Consider the following 23,394-nt stretch of genomic DNA (forward strand, 5'->3'; position numbering starts at 1 on the left):
TTTTAAACAATTAGAGCATTTGTTGTTCAGCGCTGTGTTGCTCCGCGCCCGTAGATATGGATTATAAAGTTATGTAATTAATATAAAAAAACTAAAAGTCACATCGAAAAAGTAAAAACACCTCTCAATTCGTCTCGGAAATATCTCGATGTGCATTTTTTGTTTATTTGTTTAAACAATTTTTTAAACTTTTAAACTTTGTTTATAACAATTGCAGAAAGATAACAAATAGCGTAATTGTTTAAAAAATTGTTTAAACAAAAAAACAAAAAATGCACATGGAGATATTTCCGAGACGAATCCAGAGGTGTTTTTACTTTTTCGATGCGACACTTAGTTTTTCTTATATTAAATACACAACTTTGAAATCCATATCTGTGGCAAACTTCAACGTCGTAATTTCCACCTAAAGTTTAAAATTTAAAAAAAATTAATTTTAACCAAAAATGAAATAGTCATATTTTTAATTAGAAAAATTAATTTTTAAGAAAGAAGTTTTTTTTACCAGTTTTGTTGAAACAAAAAAGACAAATTTGTAACAAAATATTTAACCCACAGCCGAAAAGATGAATTTTGAAAAAAGATGTTTAATTTTATACCTAAATGACGAAGTTTTAACAAAATACAGGAATTTTCTACAAAACTGTTGAATTTTTGACTCAACAGCAAATAGTTGAATTTTTTACAAAAGTAGTTGAATTTTTAGCCAAATGGTTGAATTAAAAACAAATGTTTCCAACCAAAAATGGAATGGTGAATTTTTAAAAAAGATTAATTTTATACCCAAAAAGACCAATTTTCTACAAGACCGCTCAATTTTTAAACCAAAACTATAAATTGTTAACAAAAAATTTCATTTTCTACGACAACAGTTGAATTTTTACCAAAATGATTAATTTTCAACCAAAAAGTTGCATTTTTAACCAAAAATATGGCATCTACAAAGATATGAATTTTAAAACCAAAAATAAGTATTTTCTACAAAGCAATTGAATTTTCAATCCCAAAAGAAGAATTGTTAACAATAAAGTTAATTATTAAATATATATGTACTCTAATTTCCTACCAAATTTATGAAGTTTCAATAAAAAAAGTTTTCTAGAAAGAAGATAAATTTCTTGCAAAGTATTCTAATTCTAAACGAAATACATGTATTTTTAAACAAATAGTTGAATTTTTTAAATAGAAAAATATGAGTTTTCAATTGAAAATATACATTTACACAAAAAAATTGAAGAATTATATTTTCGCTTTGAAAAAAAAAGATTAAATTTTCCACTTTAAAGATGAATTTTCAACTAATATAATGAATCTTTAGACGATGTTATATTAACCAGATAATATTTTTATTTAAAAATACAAAAATGAAATTCAATAAAAAATAACGAATATTCTACCAAATTAAAAATTTGAACCCAAGAGAAGAACTTTCAACGAAAAGATACATTTTTAAGCCAATAGTTAGATTTTTAACGGAAAAATATAAATTTTTAACTACATATATAATCGTTAAATTTTCAGTTTAAACAATATAATTTTAAACGAAAAAGAAACGAATTTTCAACAAAACAGTACAATTTTCCATCAAAGAGATGAATCTTTAACAGAAAAGATAAATTTTTAACTATTTTTTTTATTTTCAACGAAGTTGTTGCATTTTTTACCAAAAAAGATAAGAAAAAAATGCATTTACAAAAAAAATTTCAAATAATAGAATTTTTAACCAAATAAAAAAATTGAACATAAAATCAAGAAAATCTTTCGCAAAAGTCAAAATCATCATTAAAAATGTATCACCAAGAAACTTACTAAACGTTAGAATCAACCATTTTTTTAAGTTAGGAAACTTGATTGATTAGTGAAAAGTCAGCAATTTAAAAAAAAAATCTTGCAAAATTTAAGGAGTAGCTATAACTTTAAATTACTAATAAATTAAACTTAGTTTTAATTAATTAATTAATTAAACATTCAATTTATTATTAATAATATATTAATATAATTTAATTTAAATTAATTATAAATATTAATAAAATTGTAATCAATTAATTTAATTAAAAATTCAATTCAGTTTAAATAAATAATAATAAAAATGAATTAAAAAAATGTAAATTTTAATTTGCAATTGATTTATTTAAATTAAACATTCTGGTCTTTGAACTTTTTGGTAGAAAATTGAACTGTTTTGTTGAAAATTCGCCTTTTTGGGTTGAAAATTTGTCTTTTTGTAACGAAATTTATCTGTTTTAGTAGAAATTTCATCTTCCTTGGGTAAAAACGCAACTGAAAATTTACTTTTTGTTTAAAACTCACATTTTGATGTTGAAAAGTCAAACCAAACTATTTTTTGGATTAAAAAACAAATAGCTTTTTAAAAATCGTTTGTCTCTTTGACTTAAAAATGTATCTATTTTAGTAGAAATTTCTTCTTTCTGTGATAAAAATGCAACTGAAAATTTACTTTTTGTTTAAAACTCATATTTTGATGTTGAAAAGTCAAACCAAAATATTTTTTGGATTAAAAAACAAATAGCTTTGTAAAAATCGTTTGTCTCATTGACTTAAAAATGTATCTATTTTAGTAGAAATTTCTTCTTTCTGGGATAAAAATGCAACTGCTTGGTTGGAAATTCAAAATTCAAAAATTTAAACATCTTCATAAAAAAATTTAAAATTGACTTCTTCTTTAAAACTCATATTTTGATGCTAAACAGTCAAACCAAAATCTCTTTTGGATCAAAATTTAATTATTTTTTAAATTTGCCTTATTTATTTAAAAATCCATCTGTTTCAGTCGAAATTTTATCTGTCTTGGATATAAATGCAATGTTTTAGTTACAAATTAGTCTTCTTTTCTTGAGGATTGAGCTATTTTGTTTAACAAATGTTAATAAACTATTTTGTTAAAAATAATGTTTTTGTTGGAAATTCATATTTTTAGTTAAATATACATTAGTTAAACTATTTTGTTGAAAATATTGTTTGTATAAAGGTTTATCTATTTGGTTCAAAATTTAAATAATTTGTTGAAAATTCATTTTTTTGCTGAAAATATATATTTTTTCATTGAAAATTCAATTATTATGCAGAAAATTTGAAGTTCGGCTTGAACGTTCAACAATTGAGCTAAAATTTTTTTCTTTCATGGCTGAAAAATCTTCACTTGTTGAAAATTCGTCTTTTTGGTTTTAAAATTCATATTTTTTTAAAGAATTTTAATTATTTTATTGAAATATTAACTATTACATTCTTTGGTGATAATTCATCTTTTAGGGTTAAAAATTAAATTATTTTTTGAAAATGTGCTTATTAATTGGAAATTCAAGTTTTTCGTTAAACAGTCATCTTTTAGGATAGAAAACTCTTTTTTTGTTAAAGAAAGAGTAAATCAATTAAAAATTTTAAATTTATATTCGATAAAATTCTTTAATTCCGATTATAAAAGATCATACGTAAAAATATTAGAAGAATAAAATACTGGTATTTGGATGTTAAAAACTGGTATTGGATTGTTAAAAAGTATTATGTTTTTGATTAGCAATTCATTAATATAATATAAATTGCGAAAAAAACAAGGTAAAATTTTTTTGAGTTACAGGTAAATATTTGAAGTATGCTGGAATATATATTTTTTTAAATAAAAAATTTTAATTTTCACATATGGCGGAATATGGTCATGGTCACCTAGTCCATTGAATGAATGAAATGTGCGGTGAATGAACGCAGATGCGATTTCAGAGCTACCTAATTTAATTAAGCACCGGTGTACTGTAACTGACAAACATGGCCTTATTTATAAATCACATTCTTATCCATAAAAGTACATACTTTTAATTGTTTTTCACACAAAGATTATAATTTAAGAAATTTAAATTAAATTTTTAATAATTTAAAATAATCAAGCTAATGTATAGAATTGCTGAAAATGAAACCAAGAATCCAACTAGAAAATTTGGGCAACAACTTTTTCTATTGTAATTTGAAAAAAAAAAATCTTTAAAAATCTTTTAAAAAAATGTTTTGGACAACAATAAAAGAGAAAATTCTTTTCATTTTTCTTTCCTCTGTTTCATTTTTTTTACGAATATTTTTTTCTTCTTTAGAAAAATTGTTTAGGATCTTTATTCAAATTACAATACAAACATTTTTTAGTAAAAAAAAAAATTACATCTGGAAATCTGAGGCTCATTTCCCTCAGATCACTTGGTGTTCATTAAGGTGATCCAAAAATTGGTTTCTCGAATTTTCATGCATATCGCCCGGAAATTTGTTCCCATCCACAAAAAGATAAATTGATTTTTTTCGTTGTTTGAAAAAAATATATTTAGAGTTAGCTCAAGTCCCATGAAAAAAAACACATTCTTCCCCATAAAAAAGTCGTTTTGGTGAATTTTATTTAGATTTGTCAATATTAGCAGAATCGAGTTGAAGCTCAACATTTCTCTTTGCAAATAGCCACAGAATGTGAAAAAAATAATACTTTTATAATATGACCCTCAAAAGTCATTTTTATTGGGTCCCTTAAAAACCCCATAAGTTAAAAAATGGATTTTCCGAGTTTATGGCGCTAATTATGATTTTTTGCAGTTTTTCAAATGCAAATTGTTCCTAATAAGTAAAATACTACTTTATACCAATACTGATTTGTGTTTCAATAAATATCCCATTTTTTCCAATTTTCAATCAGGGTATGGTATTTTTACTTGGAATTTTTTTTATTTATGCTTAATATTTTGTGCTTTGAATTTTCAGTTATGAACAAATAATAATTGAATCACAAAAAAAAAATCATTAAAAAAATAGTATTGTATTGTTTTATGTATACATTATTTTTGCTCTTTTCCTAATGTTAAAAAAAAATTTATTTATTAAAAAAATATCTTACATAAGACACTAAAGCAAAGAATGGAATAATTAAGAGTAGATAAGAGGATTAGGTTTGTTGCAAAGCGTTAAACAAATTTTTTGTATTACACATATTATATTAGCCCCCTCCATCCTATCATGGAGATTCCCTGGGGAATCCCTATAATCTATGTAGAACATTTGAAGCATATTTCAAATATTTTTTCTATTTCAGAAAAATATATTCAAATGAAAAGAAAGAGATCGTTTAAAATATAATTACGTTATTCATTTGTATTTATTATTTGTTCATAAATAAAAAGCCAGAAGCAAAGTTAAAAATATCATAAAAAGCCGGAACTTTGTAGTTCATCACGAAAATAGTGATAAGAAATAATGATTTGCTTAAGCAATTACGTTTGTTAGATTTGATTAATAGTTACCTCACTCTAGGTACAAAGTGGACGAAAAGTTGAAAATTTCAGGAAAAACAACATCGATCTAGCATTATTATAGAACAAAATAATTATAAAAAATAATAAATTATTAAACAATAATTTTTATTCACATGCAATAATTATTGTCTAACTAAGTAAAAAGTGGACAAAAAATAAAACATTTCAGAAAAAACTGCAACTATCTAGGATTACTATAGAAGCACATAGTAATAAACAATAATAATTTGTTTGAAAAACTATTATTTTTATGTGAGATTCTCGACCTCAATGAAATTTAAGTTCGCCTAACCATGTTTCCAAAAAGGTCTCGAATTTTCTCAAAACCGTGTCGGATGCTACGCAAGCAAACGAAAACCTTTTCGTTTGTCTGTGGAGCATTTGAGACGGTTTCGAAAAAATTCAAGACTCTGTGGACAAGTTTGTGACCAAGTTTGTGAACTTTGTGTGGAAAAGACGAGATAAACATTTCTATACGTTTTTGGAATCGCTAAATCTGAATTTGGGGTTGGTTTGACTTGGTCAGATCAAATTTTGTCCCTAACCTCAAAAAAGTGAAAAATAGTTTCAACTTTCATCATTTTTTTTTTAGGTTATGAACGAAATGCGGTCTGACCGAGTCAAACTAATCCCAAAATCAGAGTCAGCGACCCCAAAAACGTATATGTAACATGTATATAACGCTTTTGTCAATTTCGTACAAATAAAAATTACGTTTCAAATGTTACCCCCATGAGTCTTTTTTATAGGGTTCCAAAAACCCCATAAATGAAAAAATGGGTTTTGCAACTTTTTGGTGCTAATGATGTTTTTGAGGTCTTTTAAATCCAAATTTTTTCTCATAAATTAGGTATTACTTTCAAGCTATAATTAAATATTTAAATACATTTTTTAAAAATTATGATTGTCTATAGCAATTTTCTCTTAGAATAGAATTAGCAAGTACCGATTTTTGCCGAATTTCTTCATTTTTAAACTTTAAAGTTAGCTCTAGGTAATAATCAATAAAATTCAACAAAAATAATTGTGTAAACAATCGGTTATTATTTATAGCCATGTTCTCTTAGCTTCCTTAAATAATGTTAGAAAGTTGCAGTTTTTTTCTGAAATATTAAACTTTTTCTCACATTTAGTTAGAGTGAGATAATAAATCATTCAATTTACCAAACATAATTTATGAAACTATTTATTATTTATAATTATATTCTCTCAGAATAATGCTAGGAACTTGTCATTTCTTCTTAAATTATTATTGTTTATAACTGTCTTCTTGTACAGTAATGCTACAAAGTTTCGGGTTTTTTCTTCAATTTGCAGCTTTTATGAACTTTTTTTTAGTAGAAATTATAAATATTATTATTAATTTAGACAAAAAAGAATTTACTTTTTGTGGATTCGACCAAATTTAGGGGTAATATGCATGCAAATTATTTTTAAAAATTTTCTCATAAGGAAATCTAAACATTAATAAATTAAAATGAAATAGATTTTTTAAAATATCGACTGTTTTCTACAAATATATTAAGGTATCCTTAGAAAATTAGTTCAACTTTAATTGAATTTCATGGAATTTTATTTAATTTTTGCACTAATTTTGCAAATTGTTCAGCACATTTTTGTAACCTCTTAACACATTTGTACGAGTCGCTTGCAGATTTTCTTAAATTAATTAATTTGAGCTTGCAATTATTTTTAATAAATTGCTTAAACTTTCATATGGAATATATGCAGAACGGATGTTTTTTTCGTCCCATTGAAAAAAATTTTAACCTCATTATCAGATTATAACTAAGTTTTTCAAAAGCTAAGAGTCGTATGTCAAAACATCAAAATATTTTATAAAGTTTTAAAATGGATTGAAAGAAAAAATTAATCAACTGTTAGATTTTTTAAATCACTGTATCATAATTAAATATAAGTATATAAAACCTTATTATAAATATTAGTATTAAGAAGTTTTGAACTATTGCATATTATCTATTGATAAAATTAACATGATTCAGAATCGATAAAAAAATTTTTTTGTTACAAAAATATGAAAGTGACAAAATTTGGATACGCAATATTTTTTAATTCACTCTAAAAACTTTTTAATTCGCCTTAGAATCTTATCAATTTATCAGCTTCTTTTTCACTATATTTATTTACTTTCATATATCTGAATGCAGTCGATTTTTTTTTAAAGAATTTTGTTTTATTGACTTGAATAATTTTTTATTTGTCCTAATTTTTAAAGAATTTCATCGCATTCTCTTGAAATTCTTTGAATTCTTTGAAATTCACCCTAATTTTTCCCAATCAATGGAATATTGAGGACTTTTTATATTTTTTTAATTCATTTAAATTAATTTAAAATTCACCCTGATTTTTTTTAATCCATTTGAATCATTCTAAATTCACTTGAATTTTTCTAAATTCACACAATTCGACATAATTCAATAAACTGAAAAAATTCACCCCGCAGTCTTCTTAAATGATCTTGAATACCAAGATATTTCATCAAATTCTTTTGAATTCCCTTGAATTCATCTTAATTAGTTCCGAAAATGAATTCAATTAATTTTTTCGATGTTTTCTAATTTTTCTTGGTTCACTTACATGTTCTACGATTCGCCTTGAATTTCTATGAATTTCAGCAAATTCTTCTTATTTTCCTTACATGTCTCTAAATTGCATCTCGAATTTTGCTTGATTCGTTGCTTTTATTTTATTATTATTTTGTTCCAATTCATCTAAATTCTGCTAAATTTAGCCTGAATTATGTTTACTCCTATTTGCAATAATCAAATAGACAGTTTAAAATTTTTTAAATTTGGCTTCATTACATTTTTTTAAATTCTTATGAGTTTCATTAAAGTCACTTGAATTCCCTTGAATTATTTTAAATCCACTCTTATTTTACGGAAATAAGTGGAATATTTTGAATTTAAATTCATTAACTCTGACTTCTTGTTGATTTATCCTACATTTCTTTTAATTTGTAATTCTTTGACATTCTGTTCATTTTTTTAAATCGCGCTGATTTTTTTTAAATTCACTGGAATGCTTTTAAATTCACTCAATTCTACTCAATTCAATGTATTAAAAAAAAATGTCTTTCACAGTGAAATGGTTTATACTCACCTTGAATTCTTAGGCATTTAATCTTACTCTTTTGAATACCCTTCAATTCTTCTCAATTCATTCTAAATTTCATGAATTTGATTAAGTTTTAAAATATTTTTTAATTCTTTTTCATTTGCTAGAATTTTTCCTAATTCAATCTGAATTTCTACTCCTATTTTTCCTAATTCAATGGATATTTTTTTATTTAGAAATTTTGTTTGATTATATTTTTTCAAATCCTTATGAGTTGCATCAAAGTTAATTAAACTCCTTTATATTTTTTTAAACGTACTTGAATTTTACCGAAATCTATTAAATACTTTGATTTAAAATTTATGAACTCTGAATTAATATTATTTTATCCTATAAAGACATAAGAGTTTTTTTTTGATACTTTGAAATTCTCTTGATTTTTTTAACTCATGCTGATTTTTTTAATTCACTAAAATTTTTCTAAATTCTGCCAATTCCCTGCACCGGTACATTTATGTTTTTCCCACTGTTTTTATAAAATTTTCCCGTTTTCTCGATTTTTCTTTCAAATATTTATAATGGATAAATTATGTTCCTATTTGATAAAAAATGTAATCATTTTGTTAAAGTCCATCTATTTTGTTAAAAACTCACATTTTTTAGTAATTCAACAACTTAATTAAAAGTTGTACTACTGTGTTTCCAAATTTATCTTTTTGGTTGAAGATTCTTCTAAAAATTAAATTTTTGAATTGAACATTCAACTATTGTGTTTTTAGATGAAAATTTATCCATTCGAATTTCAACTATCTCGAACTATTTTCGAACTTTAACTATTTTATAGGAAAATTGAATTTTGTATTGCATATAATTGTTGTTGATTTATATAAAAATTGTTGGTTAAAATATCATAAATTATAGTTTTTGTTGAGGATTAATATTTTTTGTTTGAAAATTCAACTACTTTGTTAAAAGCTGAAGTATTTGGTTAAAATTCGAGTTTTTGTGAGCATTCATTATTTTAGTTAAAAATTCAACTTTAGAGTTGAGAATTTGATCATTTTTTTAAATTGAAAATATAGCTATTCCATTATTGGTTGAAAATATATATTTTTAATTGAAAGTAGATCTTCTTTATGTGAAAATTAAATTATTGGGTTAGAAATTCATCTATTCGGTAAAAATTAAACTATTGGATTGAAAAATAAAGTTTTTCGTATAAAATTAACGGTTTAAAAAAGTCGGTTTAAAAATTTAAACTGTTTTGTGTCAAATTATTCTTCTTTTTCTGAAAATCCATTTTTTGACTCCTAACTCAAATATTTTGTTAAAAACTTGTCTTTTTTTGTTCAATTTAACTAGAAGAGAATTTTTTTTTAACTAAAAATATAACTATCACAATTTTAGTAGACGAGTAATATTTTTCAGTTGAAAAATATACTATTATTCAAAAGGATTAATTTCTTGGTAGAAAATCATCTTTCTGTTAGAAATCCACAATGACGATTTAAAAATTTAGCTTTTTTAATGGAAAATTCATGAATTTTGTCGAAAATTCGTCTTTTTGGGTATAAAATTAAACTTTATTTTTAATTTACCATCTTGGCTGTGAATTCAATGATTTTGTTAAAAATTCTTCTTGTTTGGTTCATATAACAAAAATAATTTTTTACTAGTTTTTTAAACTGAAAATGTAACTATTCCATTTTTAGTCGAAAACTTATCTTGCTTAGTTATAAACTTGTCTTTTTTAATGGAAAATTTAACTGTTTTGGTAGAAAATTCTACTTTTTTGTTTAAAACTCATGTCTTTTGGTTCATTTAATCTGGAAGAAATTTGTGTTGTTGACAATTTTTTTTTAATTTTAAAATTTAATTATTCTATTTCTAGTTGATAGATTTTTTTTGTTGGTAATTCAACTATTTGGTTTAAAATTAAACTATTTGATATAGGGTGGAAAATACGTTTTGTAAAAAATTGGTCTTTTTTGATAACTGATCTTATCGTCTGTGGATTTGAATATTTTGTTAAAAATCCCTATTTTTAATTTACTTTTATTTATTTTTATTCATATTAAATGTTTTTTTGCTTGAAAATTATTTGGTTTTAAATGAAAATGCAAGTATTCCATTTTTATGGAAACTTTGGTTTTTATAACTAAACTATTTTGTTGAAAATTGAATTATGTTGGCAGAAAATTTAACTATTCTATTTTGGTTGGTACATTTCATTATTTTATGCAAGATTTATGTGTTTTGTTGAAAATCAGTTTTTTTTGGTATTAAATTAATCTTCTATTTAAAAAATTCATATATAAGCAGAAAAATAATCGTTTTTTTTCAAACATCTTCATTTTGGTTAAGGATTAAACTATTTTGTTAAAAATTCGTGTGTTTTTTAGTTAAATTCAACCGGCCTCAAATTTGTTGTTTTTTTCATTCAAAATTAATTTTTTAACATGAATGTGCAAGTGTTCATTTCTGGTTAAAAACTTAATTTTTAGGTTGACAGTTCAACTATTTGGTTGAAAATTCAACTCTCTTGATTAAAAATTTAATTCTTGGTGAAAATTCGTATTTTTAGGTTTACAATTAAACCATTTTGTCCAGTTATCATTTTTAGTAGAAAATTTAACAGTGTTCTTTAAAATTTGTCCGTTTGCATTTAAAAATTCAAACATTCATTCAATTAATAATAAATAATAAATCATTTGTTGAGAATTCAACTTTTTCAGACTAAAATATTCGAATTTTGAAGCCAGAAAAATAAACTTTTAACCAAGGGGGTTAATTTTCAACCAAAAATAGAACATTTAAATTTTCCTTTAAAAAAAAGTAATTTAAAAAAATGTTTTCAATCAAATTGTTAAATTGTCAACAGAAGTTTAAAGTTTTAACCATAGTTGCACGTTTTTCTAAAATAGTTCAATTTTCAAACAAAAAGGATGAATTTTAAATAAAAAAATAGGATACTTTAATTTTCAATGAAAAAAAATTAAAACAAAAAAGACAATATTTTCAATCAAATTGTTGAATTATTATGTATTGAATTATTATATTTTATGAATATGTTGAATTGTCTTCAGAAAATTTAATTGTTGATCAAATAGTTGAACTTTTTTCAGGAATAAAACAGCTTCATTTTCAAGCCAGAAAGACGTATTTTCAATTAAAAATGGGACAATTCAATTCTTAGTTAAAAAAATTTAATTTGAAAAAATTCTTGTTTTCAATCAAATTGTTGAATTCTCAACAGTATATTTAATTATTAATGAAATAGATGAAATTTCTACAAGAAAAAAGTTGAATTTTCAAGCCTGAACAAAGAATGTTCAACCAAAAAGGATGAATTTTCAAACAGAAATAGAATAGTTACATTTTCAGTTTAAACGAATTAATTAAAAAATATATTTTTTTAATAAAATTGTGGAATTCTTAATAGAAAATTTAATTTTGAACCAAATAGTTGAACTTATTTACCAAAATAGTTAAATTTTTAAGCCAGAAAGACGACAATTTGATCTTTAACTAAATAGTTTAACTTTTTACAAGAAACAAAATATTTGAATTTTTAAACTAGAAATACGAATTTTTCACCAAAAATAGGATATATCAATTTTAAGTTTAAAGAAATTAATTTTCAACCGAAAAGGACGATATTAAATATTAAATAAAAATTAAATATTAAATGTGAAATCAAAAATAGGATATTAAACTTCTCAATTAAAAAAAATAATAAAAAATGTGTATTCCATCCAAATGTTGAATTTTCAAAAGAAAATTTAATTTTTAAACAAATAGTTCATCTCTTTACCACAATAGTTTAATTTTGAAACCAGAAAGACGAATTTTCAACGAAAACTAGGATACTTATATTTTCAGCTAAAAAAGTATTTTCAATAAAATTGTTGAATTTTCATCAAACAATTTAATTGTTGACCAAATTGTTGAACTTTGTACCAGAAACAAACTAGTCCAATTTTTAAGGCAGAAAGACGAATTTTCAACTAAAAATAGGAAGGTTATACTCTCAGTCAAAAAAATTAATTAAAAAATAAACAATTTTCAATAAAATCGTTAAATTGTGAACAAATAATTTATTTTAAACTAAATAATTTGACCTTCTATCAGAAGCAAAATGGTTCAATTTTCAGGCTGAAAAAACAAATTTTTAATCAGATAGTTAACATTGTTACCAGAAATAAAATATTTAAATTGTCAAGTCAGAAACACACATTTTCAACCAAAAATAGGATAGTTAAATTTTCAGTTCAAAAAATTAATTAAAAAATTTTTTTGAATCAAATTGTTGAATTCTCAACACAAATTGTGATTTTAACAATAGTTGAACGTCCTACTAAAATAGTTGAATTTTCAAACAAAAGGGTTGAATTTTATATCAAAATAAGGATACTTTAATTTTCAGTTAAAAAAAAAAGAATTTTAAACAACAACAAAAATCAATATGTTCAATTAAATTGTTGAATTCTCAACAGAAAATTTAATTTTTAACGATAGTTGAACGTTCTACTAAAATATTTGAGTTTTCAAACAAAAAGGGTGGATTTTACATCAAAAATAGGATACTTTAATTATCAGTTAAAAAAGTAATTAGTAACAAAAAAATAATATTTTCAATAAAATTTTTGAAGTCTCAACAGAAAATTTAATGCTTATCAAAATAGTTACAAATTGAAAATTTGCAAGACAGAAAGACAAATTTTCAGAAAAAATATAGGAATTTTCAGCAAAAAAAAAGGTCAACCAAAGAAAAATATTATTTTTAATCAAATTTTTGAGTTCTCTGCAGAAAATGTAATTTTTGATGAAATAGTTGAACTTTCTACCAGAAATAAGATAGTGGAATTGTCAAGCCAAAAAGACGTATTCTCGACAAAAAATAGGATAGCTAAATTTTCATGAAAAAAAAATTAAGAAAAAAATTTTGTCAATCAAATTATTCCATTCTCAACAGATGGTTTAATTTTTAAACAAATAGATTAACTATTTACAAGAAACATAATAGTTGATTTTTCAATCAAGAAAGACGAATTTTAAACAAAAAGGAATGAATTTTCTACCAAAAATAGGATAGCTACGTTTGCAGTTAAAAAAATAATAATTTAAAAAAATATTTTTTCTACCAAAATAGTTGAATTTTTAATTGAAAAAGTACGAATTTTCCACCAAAAATAGGAGAGATAAATTTTAAGTTCAAAGAAAATCATTTTCAAAAGAAAAGGATTAATTTTAAATAAAAAATAGAATACTTGAATTTTTATTTAAAAAAAAAAAATTTTTTCAAGTGTTTTCTATCAAATTGTTGGATTATCAACAAAAAATTTAATTTTGAACAAACTATTTGAACTTTTTCGCACAATAGTTTAATTTTAAAGTCATAAAGACGAATTTTCAACTAAAACTAAGGCACTTATTTTTTTAGCTAAACAAAATTATAACAAAAAAAAACAATATTTTCAATAAAATTCTTGAATTCTCATCAGAAAATTTAATTTTTAGCCAAATATTTAAACTTTTTATCACAAAACAGAATAGTTGAATTTTCAAGCTTGAACCACGAATTTTCAACCAAAAATAGGATAGGTTAATTGTCAGTAAAAAATTGCTCAAATTTTCAGTTAGAGCCAAAATTAATTTCCAATAAATGAAAAACAATATTTTCAATAAGATTTTTGAATTTGCAACATAAAATTTAATTTCTAACCAAGTAGTTGAACTTCTAACCCAAATAGGTGAATTTTGAAGCGAGCAAAGACGAAACACTTAATTTAAATTTCGAATCTTGTAAATACATTTTAAACTATTTAAATTGAAAAATAAATACTTTTGTGCTGATTTTTGGTAATTATTCAGTTTTGATTTTTATTTGTACAGATTTTATAATGAAATTGGATTAATTATTATATTTTTACCGTGTAAATCCCAACAGCGATCCACCTGGGCCTATGTCCCTTTCCTGCATAGTAGGACAACACCACAGAGACAAAAAGTTGAGAAATGTCATTTCCAACAGTGATGATACCTGCATCAAATACACTCGTCTCATAAATCAAAACAACACACACTAATCTCGAGCACCTCTAATTTTGAAAATCCCATTTCAAATAATTTTTGAACCAAAATAATTTCAATTTTCAAATTACCCGTAGTTTTCGATGGTATCTTGAACCTCTTCTCTAACGTCGTAATCGTACCATTAAAATATGCATAACTGGCTGAAAAAACACATCCCAAAATTCCATATAAGAAAACATAAGCCTTTTTATTCGCACATTTTTGTAAAATCGGTCCTCGAAAGCAACCGAATCCACAACTAGTTTCTTCAGTGACCGGAAGTTCTTTAAAAAGATCCTCCAAATCCTGATTAGGATTAGTTGGAGTTGAAGGTGTTTTCGATGGAACCCTGAGAAGTTTCACATTTTCAGGTCCATTTTTCTCACAATTCGTGTCATTCGAATCTTTTGAGTTCTTCATCTTTCGGATTTTTGTCTCCCCCACTTTTTTCAAATTAACAATAATTATTTAAACTTGTCCTCTCTTTTTTCCTCTTTTCGCTCATCTTCCCTCAGTTCCCCCACAAAGAAGTCCCAAAAGGACTCCTTATGAACAATCCGAACTATGAAATCCAAATCTAAATAAAATTATGGTGCTTCTAATCACTTGTTTTCCATGTCGGAATCCCTTGAATGTTTAATTAATTAATTATTTAATTAATTTTAATCAATGTTTCAATTTTCAAATTTTTTTAATGTTTCATTATTTGGTGTGGATTTTTTTGTCTTATTATTAAGTGGGAGATGAAATAGTAGGAAATGGATTCGCGTCAGAAAACGGCTGATATTCTTTCCCAACTGGCTTCTAACAAGACGTATTCAGAACCGAGGTGATTTCTCGCCCCCACCTTCGACCATGAAGACGGTCTAGAAACAGAAGATATCCACGAGCTCTGACATCCATCTGACGACAATCCGTGGAGTCGGATGCATTAGAAGATAAGATCAACGATAAAATGATCGTTTTCATTTACCCAAATCAGCCTAATGATGTGCAAATTAGGAAACAATCTTCCCTTTTGTCAGTTTCCTTAATCAAATCGTAAAAATTAGGAAGGGATAAACTGAATACTTTAGAAACAATTAATAATAGCGGAAATGAATTACTAAAAATTACAACAAATTAAATGGATTAGCTGCTTACATAAAATTATCCAAGATTTAAATTTAAGAAGTCTCAATTAGATTAAAATCAAATCTAAAATCCTCTTTGTCGTCAAAGAATCCAGTTAATGTATAGAATTCCTGAAAATAAAACCAAGAATCCAACGACTTAGACAACTATTTTACAATATTAGTTTGCCGAAAAATTGTTCTTTTTTGGTTGAAAATTTATTTTTAAGTTGAAGTTAAATTGTCAAGCCACAAAAATGAATTTTTAACCAAAAATAGGATTGTTAAAATTTTAGGGAAAAAAATTAATTAAAAAGAAACTATTTTCAATCAAACTATTGAATTCTCAACAGAAAATTTAATTTTTCACCAAATAGTTAAAGTTTTATTTTTTCAGCTAAAAAACTTTCAACAAAAAAACCAAGATTTTCAATAAAATTGTTGAGTTATCATCAAAAAATTGTTAACAGTTGAATTTTTAAGCCAGAAAGACGAATTTTGAACCAAAACGGATGAATTTTCTACGAAAAATAGGATAGCTACATTTTCAGTTTAGCAAAATTAATTTTAAAATATATTTTCTAAAAAAATTGTTGAATTCTGAACAGAAAATTTGATTGTTAACCAAATAGTTGAATTTTAGAACAAAAAGGATGCATTTGAGACCAAAAATATGATAGATAAATGTTAGGTTCAAAGAAATTAATTTTTAACCAAAAAGTATGAATTTTAAACAGAGAATAAGATGCTTAAATTTGCAGTTGAAAAAAATATATTATCCATTAAATTGTTAAATTCTCACCAGAAAATTAATTTTATAATCAAACAGTTGAACTTTTTACCACAATTGTTAAATTTTCAAGCCAGAAAGAAGAATTTTCAACCATAACAAGGATATTTATTTTTTCAGCTAAACAAAATTTCAACCAAAAAAAACCAAGATTTTCAATAAAATTTTTAAATTTCCATCCAAAAAGCTCATTGTTGATCGAATTGTTGAACTTTGTATCAGAAACAAAATTTGTTTGAATTCTCAAGCCAGAAAAATGAATTTTTAAGAAAAAATATGGTAGTTGAATTTTCAGGTAAAAAAATTTATTAAAAAAACAATTTTCAATAAAATTATTAAAATCTCAACAGATAATTTAATTTTTAACCAAATAGTTTAGCTTTCTACCAGAAACAAAATAATTTAATTTTCAAGCCAGAAAGACGAAATTTTTAACCAAAACAGATGAATTTTCTATCAAAAATACGCTAGTTACATTTGCAGTTTATAAAAATTAATTTAAAAATATATTTCCTAAAAAATTGTTGAATTCTCAAGAGAAATTTAATTTTTAAACAAATAGTTGAAGTTTCTACCAAAATAGTTAAATTTGCAAACAAAAGGGATGAATTTTTAACCAAAAATATGATAGATACATTTTAAGGTCAAAGAAATTAATTTTCAACCGAAAAGTATAAATTTTAAATAAACAAAGGATGCTTAAATTTTCAGTTGAAAAAAAATTCATTATACAAAAAGATTTTCCATTAAATTGTTGAATTTTCAACAGAAAATTAATTTTATAATCAAATAGTTGAACTTTTTACCACAATTGTTAAATTTTCAAGCCAGAAAGAAGAATTTTCAAACAAAACAAGGATATTTATTTTTTCAGCTAAACAAAATTTCAACCAAAAAAAAAACAAGATTTTCAATAAAATTGTTAAATTTTAATTAAAAAAGCTCATTGTTGAACTTTGTACCAGAAACAAAATATATTTGAATTCTCAAGCCAGGAAAATAAATTTTTAAGAAAAAATAAGGTAGTTGAATTTTCAGGTAAAAAAATTAATGAAAAAAACAATTTTCAATAAAATTATTGAATTCTCAACAGAAAATTTAATTTTTAACCAAATAGTTTAACTTTCTACCGGAAACAAAATAATTGAATTTTCAAGCCAGAAAGACGAAATTTTTAACCAAACAGATGAACTTTCTACCAAAAATAGGATAGTTACATTTTCAGTTTAGCAAAATCAATTTAAAAATATATTTTCTAATAAAATTGTAGAATTCTGAACAGAAAATTTGATTGTCAACCAAATAGTTGAATTTCAGAACAAAAAGGATGAATTTGAGACCAAAAATATTATAGATAAATTTTAGGCTCAAAGAAATTAATTTTTAAACAAAAAGTATGAATTTTAAATAGAGAATCAGATACTTAAATTTGCAGTTACTAAAAATTGATTTTCCATAAAATTGTTAAATTCTCAACAGAAATTTAATTTTATAACCAAATAGTTGAACTTTTTACCACAATAGTTGAATTTTCAAGCCAGAAAGAAGAACTTGCAAGCAAAACTAGGATATTTATTTTTTCAGCTAAAAAAAATGTCAACCAAAACAAACAAGATTATCAATAAAATTGTTGAATTCTCATCAAAAAAGTTAATTGTTGACAAAATAGTTTAACTTTGTACCAGAAACAAAATATATTTTAATTCTCAAGCCAGAAAAATAAATTTTTAAGAAAAATTAAGGCATTTGAATTTTTAGGTGAAAAAAAATCATAACAAAATAATTTTTAATAAAATTACTGACTTTTTAACAGAAAATTAAATTTTTAACCGAATAGTTTAACTTGCTACCGGAAACAAAATATTTGTATTTTTAATCCAGAAAGACGACATTTTTAACCAAAACGGATGACTTTTCTACCAAAAATAGGACATTTACATTTTCAGTTTAGAACAATTAATTTAAAAAATATATTTCCTAAAAAATTGATGAATTCTCAACAGAAAATTTAATTTTTAACTAAACAGTCGAAGTTTCTACCAGAAACAAAATAATTGAATTTTCAACCTAGAAAGACGAAATTTTTAACCAAAACGGATTAATTTTCTACCAAAAATACGCTACTTACATTTTCAGTTTATAAAAATTAATTTCAAAATATATTTTCTAAAAACTTGTTAAATTCTCAAAAGAAAATTTAATTTTTATACCAAATAGTTGAAGTTTCTACCAAAATAAATCAATTTTTGAACAAAAAGGAGGCGTTTTTAACCAAAAATATAATAGATGAATTTTAAGTTCAAAGATAATAATTTTCAACCAAAAAGTATGTATTTTAAATAAGAAAAGGATAATTAAATTTTCAATTGAAAAAAAATTATATAAAAAAAAAGTATTTTCCATTAAATTGTTGCATTCTCAACAGAAAATTAATTTTTTAACCAAAAAGTTGAACTTTTTACCACAGTAGTTAAATTTTCAAGCCAGAAAGAAGAATTATCAAGCAAAACTAGGATAATCATTTTTTCAGCTAAAAAAAATGTCAAAAAAAAAACCAAGATTTTTAATGAATTTTTTGAATTCATATCAAAAAAGTTAATTGTTGATCAAATAGTTCAACTTTGTATCAGAAACAAAATATATTTGAATTCTCAAGCCAAAAATATGAATGTTTAACCAAGAATGGGATAGTTAAATTTTCAGGTAAAAAAAATTGATGGCCTCATTTTTCTTTTCTCTTTTTTATTTATGTGAAAAAATTTTTTTTTGGATTTTTTTTAAAAAGGATCTTTTTCCAAATGACCCTAGAAGTATTTTATGGCGGTTGTCCAAATTTGGTCACTGGATTTTTGGTTTTATTCCCAGGAATTCTATACATTATTTAAGATTACTCTGGATTACACATGATTAATTTCAATTACATAAATTTATGGTGGACTAATAATTCGAATTTGCAACTAAATAAATGGTCTTTAAACAACGTTGTTACATTTTCAAACAAAAAGATTAATTTTGATGAATTTTGGATAAAGTATAGAAATTTTCAACGAAGTGATTGAATTTTTCATTAAAACATCAATTTTCAGATATACAGTTATATTTTTTACAAAAAAAGATCAATTTTTTACTATTCCGTTAAATTTTCAACTGAAAAAAACGAATTTTGAATAAAATCTTGAATCTTCAACTGCAATATTTTAATTTTTAAATAAAAAATAAATTTCAGCTGAAAGCTTCTCATTTAAAAAAATTAATATTTGAACAAAAATCGAATCTTTAACACGTCAGTGAAATTTTCTGTCAAAGATGAATTATCATCTTATATTATGAATCTTCAACTGAAATAGCTCAATCTTTCATTAGAAAATAAATTTCTAATGGAAATAACAATTTTTAAACAAAATAGTTAAATTTTCATCGAAAGAGGAGAATATCCAACTCATAGCAAAAAATTGAAAAATGCATTTTCTACTAAGTGATTCAACTTTCAACCAACCTAGTTGAATTTTCGAACAAAAAGATTGGTTTTCTACTGAAGAAAGACAAATTTTCAATGAAAAAGTCAATTTTTCAACTAACTAGTTTAATTTTTTACTAAAAAATTTATTTTAATTTTTAACCAAATTATTTTTAACTAAAGTCAAAACTATTTAACCAGAAAGATACATTTTTAACAAAATAGTTAACTTTTCAACGGAACACATACATTTTTTAATAAAATGTTGATTATTTATCTGGAATAGATAATTTTTCAAACAAAAAGTTAATTTCATTAAAAATGTTCTCAATTAAAAAAATTATTTTGTTACTTTAAAATCGAATTTCCAACTAATTAATGAAATTTTCAATCAAATAAATGAATTCTGAACTAAACTGATGAGATTTTAACCGGAATAATACAATATTTCATCGAAAATAAAATTTTTAACCAACAAACAAAGATTTTTTAACAAAAAAGTGGAATTTTCATTACGAAATGGAGTAGTTAATTTTTGATCTGAAAAATATCAATTTTCAACTCAGAATGTAATAATTAAATATTTACTGGAAAAAACTTCATTTAAAAAAAATTGATTTCTTACTAAAGCAGTTGAATTTTCAACTGAAAAAAAATTATTTTCATTTAACAAAAGAGATACATTTTTAAATGATAAAACCGAATTTTAAACTAAGAAAAAAAATTCGGTCAATTATTGAATGTCTGAACCCAAAAGACGAAGTTTCAACAAAACAGTTGCTTTTTTAAATTGAAAATATGAGTTATCAAAAAAAAGTTACATTTCAACTAAATGTTTAAAATTTCTACCAAAATATTTGAATTTTAAACTAAATATATGAAATTTAAACCAAGATTTTTCGAACCAAAATATATTTTAATTTGAAATCAATATTTAACAAAATCAGATTAATATTCCAACAAAATAGTGGAATTTTCAACCGAAATAAATTATATTTTTGTACGAAAAGAAACAAATTTTCCACTCAATTGTTGAATTGTTAAATTTTTAACCAACTAAAATAATTAAACTTTTGAAAAATTGCTAAATTTTTATTAAAAATAGATGAATATTTAAAGAAGAATAAAATAGTTGATATTATTTCAACCAAAAAGGATTCAAATTTGATTTAAACACATTTGAATTTCAGAACAATTTTTACCAAAAAGATAAATCTTTAAACAAATTATGAAACAAATAATAAACTTTTAACCAAATTAAATAATTAAATTTTTGACAAAGTGCATGAATTTTCAATCAAAATAAATAAATTTTACAAAAAAATGTAATACTTGATGTTGTTTGAACCAAAAAAAGATTTTAAGTGAACTCAAATACAGTTGAATTTTACCAGAAAAAAATGAATTTTTAACGAAATTATGTAATTTAAAAGCAACATAAATGAGATTTTTTTTCAAAAAAGAGAAATTTTAAAAAGAATAAGTTAATTTTTGAAGAAAGAAAGAGAAAAAAAATGTCGACTGAATTGTTGCATTTTCAAGCCGAGAAAAAGAATTTTCTACAAAACAGTTGTATTTTCAAGCTGAAAATGCAAATTATTTACAAAAAAGTTTTTTTTTAACCTAATAAATTAAATATTAATCTCATGGAAGTTTTTTGGGCGCCAAATAAAAAATTTGTATAAGAGAAATCCCTTCGAAAAAAATCACATAATTGCTCGAAAAACAAACATATCTAGTTATTTTAAAAGGGGGCCTAATCATTTATTTTAATTTAGTAAAAACACACAGGAGGCATGCCCAAAAAAAATTTCTGTGGTAAAACATTCATTCACCAATTATTTCAAAACTTTGTCGAATGTTAAATTAAAAATAGTATTATTATTTGGTTTATATTTTTTTATGAATTTGTAAATATGTTTTCTGACATTTAAAATTTGTTAGATGAAGAGGTGTGATGAAGTCAATTTGTTACTCTTAAGTTACAACATACGTCAATATTCAGTAATGTCATACAAATTGTCATGCATTATATGAAGCCACGTGCACGAAGCTTTGCGACTGCCTTGCAAAAGGCATACTTCCTATATTTGCACCGCGTATCAAAATTAATCCATTCCAATCAAGGATGATGTGAAATAAATTTTTTTATGAAATTTCAAAATTAGTCGTATTTTTTATGAATTTCTGTAATTCTTAAGTCCAGAAAAAAAACACTCCGTGTGAAAAAACTCCGCTAAGTACCTGCATAAATTTTACTATTTTATTTATTCATGTTTATTTATTCAAAATAACAAAATTTATTCATCTAGAATTTTATAGAGTCTTCAATTGCGATTCTGGAAATTGCTAAAAAAAATTTTTTGCAATGAAGTTTAATTTTTAAGAGTTCTAAAATACATTTTTTTAGAAATTGTTTTAAACTATAAAGTTGCAAATTAATACATCTCTTATTATCAATTTTAAAAATAGAAGAATTTGAAATTGAAAATAGTTAAACGTGAAGACTTTTCCATCGTAAATTTTCGAAACTGAACCATTTCAACTAAACATTGTTAATTACAATTTTTGAAAAATGCAGATCTTCGAATTGAAACTCTTTTAAAATTAAGAATTCACACATAATTTAAAATCATGCAAGTTTTTAGTTTTGCAATAAATTAAAAATTCTATAATGCTAGTGTTTTAAATTTAATTTTTGTTTAATTTGCAAGACTTGGAATTGAAAACTCTTGACTCCTGATTTACTCTTAAGTTACTCTTAATTTGAAAAATGTTCGAAAACGTATTTCAACAAAATGATTAAAACTACTTATTTTAAACTATGATCATTAAAAATTAATAAATCTCCAATTGTAAATCTTGAAAATATAATAATTTTTTATTGCAATTGATTAAACTTGAAGAATTTAAAAATGGAATAATTTGCAATTCTGTATATTTAAAAATCAAAAATTATCAATTGTAATTCTTCACATACAATTAAAGATTATAGAAAGTTTTACAATTAAAAGTTCTTGACTTTTAATTTGCGAAATCATGCAAATTGAAGAATTTTTATTTATACATATTTGAAACTGAAGAATCTTCAATTGCAAATCTTAAAAAAGTTTTAAAAATTTTATTGTAAATACTTTAAAAAAAAGAATATTTAATATGCAATTCCTTACACTTGAAGGATTTTGAAAATTAAATAATTTGCAATTCTGTATTGAAAAAATCAAAAAATATCAATTGTTATTCTTCGAAATTGCAAATTTTGGTATTGCAAATCTTTTAAAATGAAAATTGTTTTAATATGGAAAATTTACATACAACTAAATATTATGCAAGTTTTAATTTTTACAATTAAAAGTTGTTGACTTTTAATTTGCAAAATCACCCAAATTGAAGAATTTGGATTTATCCATATTTGAAATTGAAGAATCTTCAACTGCAAAAATTAAAAATATTTCTATTGTAAATCTTTAAAATTGAAATAAATATTTTAACAGACTGTATAAAACAACATTTAAAAATATAACATTAAAAATCATGAATCTTCAATTGTAAATCATTTGTCATTGTAATTCCTTAAACTCAAAG

The 23,394-nt window shown here is 23.3% G+C and overlaps 1 protein-coding gene across 1 annotated transcript in view; it reads right to left on the reverse strand.

Annotated features, from left to right (window-relative positions):
* Window positions 1-15,326, reverse strand: part of LOC117181766 (solute carrier organic anion transporter family member 74D-like) — a 37,446-nt gene extending 22,120 nt beyond the window's left edge. Inside the window, exons 1-2 of the mRNA XM_033374733.1 lie at window positions 14,540-15,326; window positions 14,309-14,418 (exon numbers count right to left, since the gene is read on the reverse strand). Of these exons, the coding sequence (XP_033230624.1) occupies window positions 14,309-14,418; window positions 14,540-14,870 (441 nt within the window). The 5' untranslated portion in view covers window positions 14,871-15,326. The remainder of the gene's footprint in view (window positions 1-14,308; window positions 14,419-14,539) is intronic.
* Between the last annotated feature and the right edge of the window lie 8,068 nt (window positions 15,327-23,394).

The sequence above is a fragment of the Belonocnema kinseyi genome, chromosome 10 (assembly GCF_010883055.1).
Source record: "Belonocnema kinseyi isolate 2016_QV_RU_SX_M_011 chromosome 10, B_treatae_v1, whole genome shotgun sequence".
Classification (NCBI taxonomy): domain Eukaryota; kingdom Metazoa; phylum Arthropoda; class Insecta; order Hymenoptera; family Cynipidae; genus Belonocnema; species Belonocnema kinseyi.